Raw genomic sequence first — 3484 nt, forward strand, 5'->3', positions numbered from 1 at the left:
ATTGCCAGGAAAGACTGAGATAATCTGGAAAAATTAGTTATTACTGGCAAGGTGGAAGGAAAAAGATCGCAGCCCGATGCGTTGGTCCGACCAGGTCCGCACTACACTCGTGTCCACAGTTTACGATGCTCTTCGCGTAGCCGGAGATAGAAAAAAATGGCATAACATCCTAAGGACAAAGATCAGAGATGGAGGTGGTCACGACCCTCACACATGAGGATTACGACTCACGGAGGAGGATGCAGCTCAGTGGCGGATTTATACTTGCCGCCTGTAGGCTGTTAAATTTTTGCCTCCTACTGACCTCAAAAATTGGCTATCTTACTTCCATTTTTAATATATAGACAGACCAGACTATTTAGCTTAGAAACAGTTTAGTACATATGATTTAAAGTGTCACGAAAATATTTTAGTATAAGTACATTACGTACAGTAGTAAAATATTAGTTACATTTTCATTACTCAATGTTTCTATGTTTATTAAAAGATAAGAGTATTTTTCTTTATTTCTGTAATCCGTCTGTAAATCCGCTACTGGTACAAGGATTTTATACTATTAGACATGTTTTCAGTCTGCTAATTTTTTAGATAATGATTTGAAAGTCAAATAATCCTTTATTAATATTAGTAGGCACGACAAAATACTCCAGAGGAGATCGAACCACCGCTCCTCTATGATGAGCCCTGTCCATTATCGCTGAGCTTTTGGGGCTATTTTAATATAAAATATCGTCCTCTTTTATCCTGACTAATCCTGACTATCCTGAGTCCTTGGAAAAGATTTAAAAAAAATATAAAAATTATAAAAAAAATATTAAAAAAATAGCTAAATAGGTTTCTTTAGTTCATACAAAAGGTAACTAATACAATATTTTATTATGAATCAATGGCAACAAGTTTCACAATATTTGACCCCAATTTTAATTCACCACGTAGCACAAAACGCCAATTATGAATTTCATTTCGTGTTCGTACGCGTTTTTTGATACCATACATTTGGTAGAACTTAATAATAGCATAAAACACATATCATGTAGTTAATTGCGAATTGGTCTGTTTTTATAAACCTCAACCCCGATCGTATCTGATTAAATGTCAGCTAATGTACGAAATAGCTGAATATATTTTCAATGTTATGCCTTTGTGTTAGAGTTGGTTTTCCATTAGTTGCTTTTACAATCTTTTGTACAAAATCGAGTACAGGTAAATGGAAAGGCGTGGTAGGCCGTTGCCTATATAATATCCATTATTAGTCGTAAGGTGATCTAGTTGTATGCGTGTGCGGTAGAATGCGGACACTGCCCACACCTGGAACCTTGATCAGCAGGAAGTTGAAAGCTGCTTTTATATTTGAGTACTTAAAAATAAAAGTAATCATGACACTTTGACAAATAAAACAATGACTTTACGATTTTTTGTACGAAAGTAAATTGATTAATCCATTATAAATAATCAATGACATTTACAGTTAAATGTAATTATCTAAAGTCGAAGCATAAAGAGAAGTGTTTTGTTTAGTTGAAAGTGTTGATATTCTAGAGTTAGCTCCGCAACAAAAGGAGAAACTAGGTCCTCCCTTTGTCTTGTTATCTCTTTGTTGGTATATAACCTGGTTTGAATTATGTGACATTTCCATTGAATATATTTTAATGTTTTTGAATACAATTTGGTTGAACTTAACGTAATATACGGAAGAATAAATAGTAGTAAACGAATTAAAAGTAATAGTTTTATTACTCGTATTACATGTCTCTAATTATGATTACGTAGGTGTAAACACTGATTAATTATTATGCACATGCTGTAACTTGTCCTATAAAAAAGAGAAATTTAGTAAATAATTGTCAACTCAGTATTGCGGCTTTAATTTACATCGCTTGTCTTACGATTTCATTATCTAAGGCCCACGCAGTTTTTATACATTTGGGCTGAGCTAATATGAATATTTTCTTTCTAATAACTTTAGGGAGTAAGGTTTAAATTAAAACACGAATAAATTGTCTAATAATTAAGGTAATATAAAATTTATTTACAAGTACACAAATAATAATATTATAACGCATTCCATTAATTCCTCTTCTAGTAACAATACCAGCACTTTATACACATTGTCCATTAGCACACAATATCACAGCAAACAACAATTAAGAAATGCTTTCGAAGCGAGCACGTGCCCGCAGCGAACCCCTGATGACTCGGCGAAATTGTAATTGACGCGTGCTTTTTACGTTTCGGGCGCTACAAATCGCCGAGACCCTTTCTTAGGAGATTTATACTTTGTGGAAAGAGTAGGTGAAGCCGTCGGGGGCACGGTTCAGACTGAACTTGCCCGGGGGGAAGAAACGCGCTGGAGGTGGCGTGGTAGCGTCGTAGTAGTCTTGACGGGCAGACGGTGCGTTGTATTGCTGGTTTTGCACTCCGCTGTATTGAGCTTGCTGCACACCTGGGTAGATGTTGTTAGACTGGTGTTGAGGCTGCGACTGGTATTGCGGCTGAGGCTGGTACTGAGGCTGAGGTTGTTGGTATTGGGGCTGCTGGTATTGCTTTTGGGGTGCCACGTAGTTGGTGGTCTCGTACAATTCGGGGTAGTATTGACCGTCGTTCGGGTCTTCGTTAACTTTGCCGTAGTTGCGAGGAGCGGGCGCGTTGTATTGCTGAGGCGCGTTGTACTGTTGGGTCTTGTAGTCCGGGGAGTTGTATCGCGGGTCAGGGGTGTAGCCAGGAGTGGGCGCTGCGGATTGCGGTGCGGTAGGGATGTGGTCCCCGCTGGCCTGGAATCCGTTCTTGCCGGCGACGTAGTTCACAGTCTTCCTCTGCCCGCTGGGGTCGATGTAGGAGTAGCTGCCGCGTCTGTTGCCGTCAGCGTCGGTTTCCTCTTTGAAGTTGATTCCATCTTCCTGTTGGTACGCGGCTCCGAAGGCGCCGTTTCCGCTGAGGTAGCGCGCTTCTTGCACTATGGCTGCCGTTTTGGGATCACCCGCGTATTTCGGAACTCGCCTCCCACCTTCTTGTTGCTGACACGCGACGGCCGCGATCACTAACGCTGATGCTAAGAGCCTGTACATTTTGCTCAAATGTGCACTGCTCGCGTGAAACTAACAAAATGTGTACTTGCGGGCGATTGAACTCGTTTTATATGACAAGTAAAGGCCTTGACGTCTATTGGAAGGGCTCCCGAGTATGACCGCGAATATCTGTACTCGCACGGCTCAACGATATATTCTGTTTTTGCAGTTTAGCGGATGTATTGTCGGCGCATCGAGGAAGTGACATTAAGTGATGGCAGTGGACGTCCTTTAACGTTTAAGGTGTTGACTGAAATGTCAATGGAAAATTTTCTTCAAAGATTTATTTACCTTGGCACAAATTCTTTAATCGTGTTTGATTAGGATCTTATCCGATTTGATACTAGCATTCTATATAAAAATGTACAAAGTTGAGTTTAACTCAAAGCCATTATTAAGCCGGGTTATGAGGCAGGTGT

General features: G+C 39.9%; 1 protein-coding gene across 1 annotated transcript; it reads right to left on the reverse strand.

Annotated features, from left to right (window-relative positions):
* Positions 1-1996: 1996 nt before the first annotated feature.
* Positions 1997-3106, reverse strand: LOC112052355 (pupal cuticle protein). Its single transcript, XM_024091395.2, has one exon. The coding sequence runs from the start codon at positions 3063-3065 to the stop codon at positions 2271-2273; it is 795 nt and encodes a 264-aa protein (XP_023947163.2). The 5' UTR covers positions 3066-3106; the 3' UTR covers positions 1997-2270.
* Between the last annotated feature and the right edge of the window lie 378 nt (positions 3107-3484).

The sequence above is a fragment of the Bicyclus anynana genome, chromosome 16 (genome assembly GCF_947172395.1).
Source record: "Bicyclus anynana chromosome 16, ilBicAnyn1.1, whole genome shotgun sequence".
Lineage (NCBI taxonomy): Eukaryota > Metazoa > Arthropoda > Insecta > Lepidoptera > Nymphalidae > Bicyclus > Bicyclus anynana.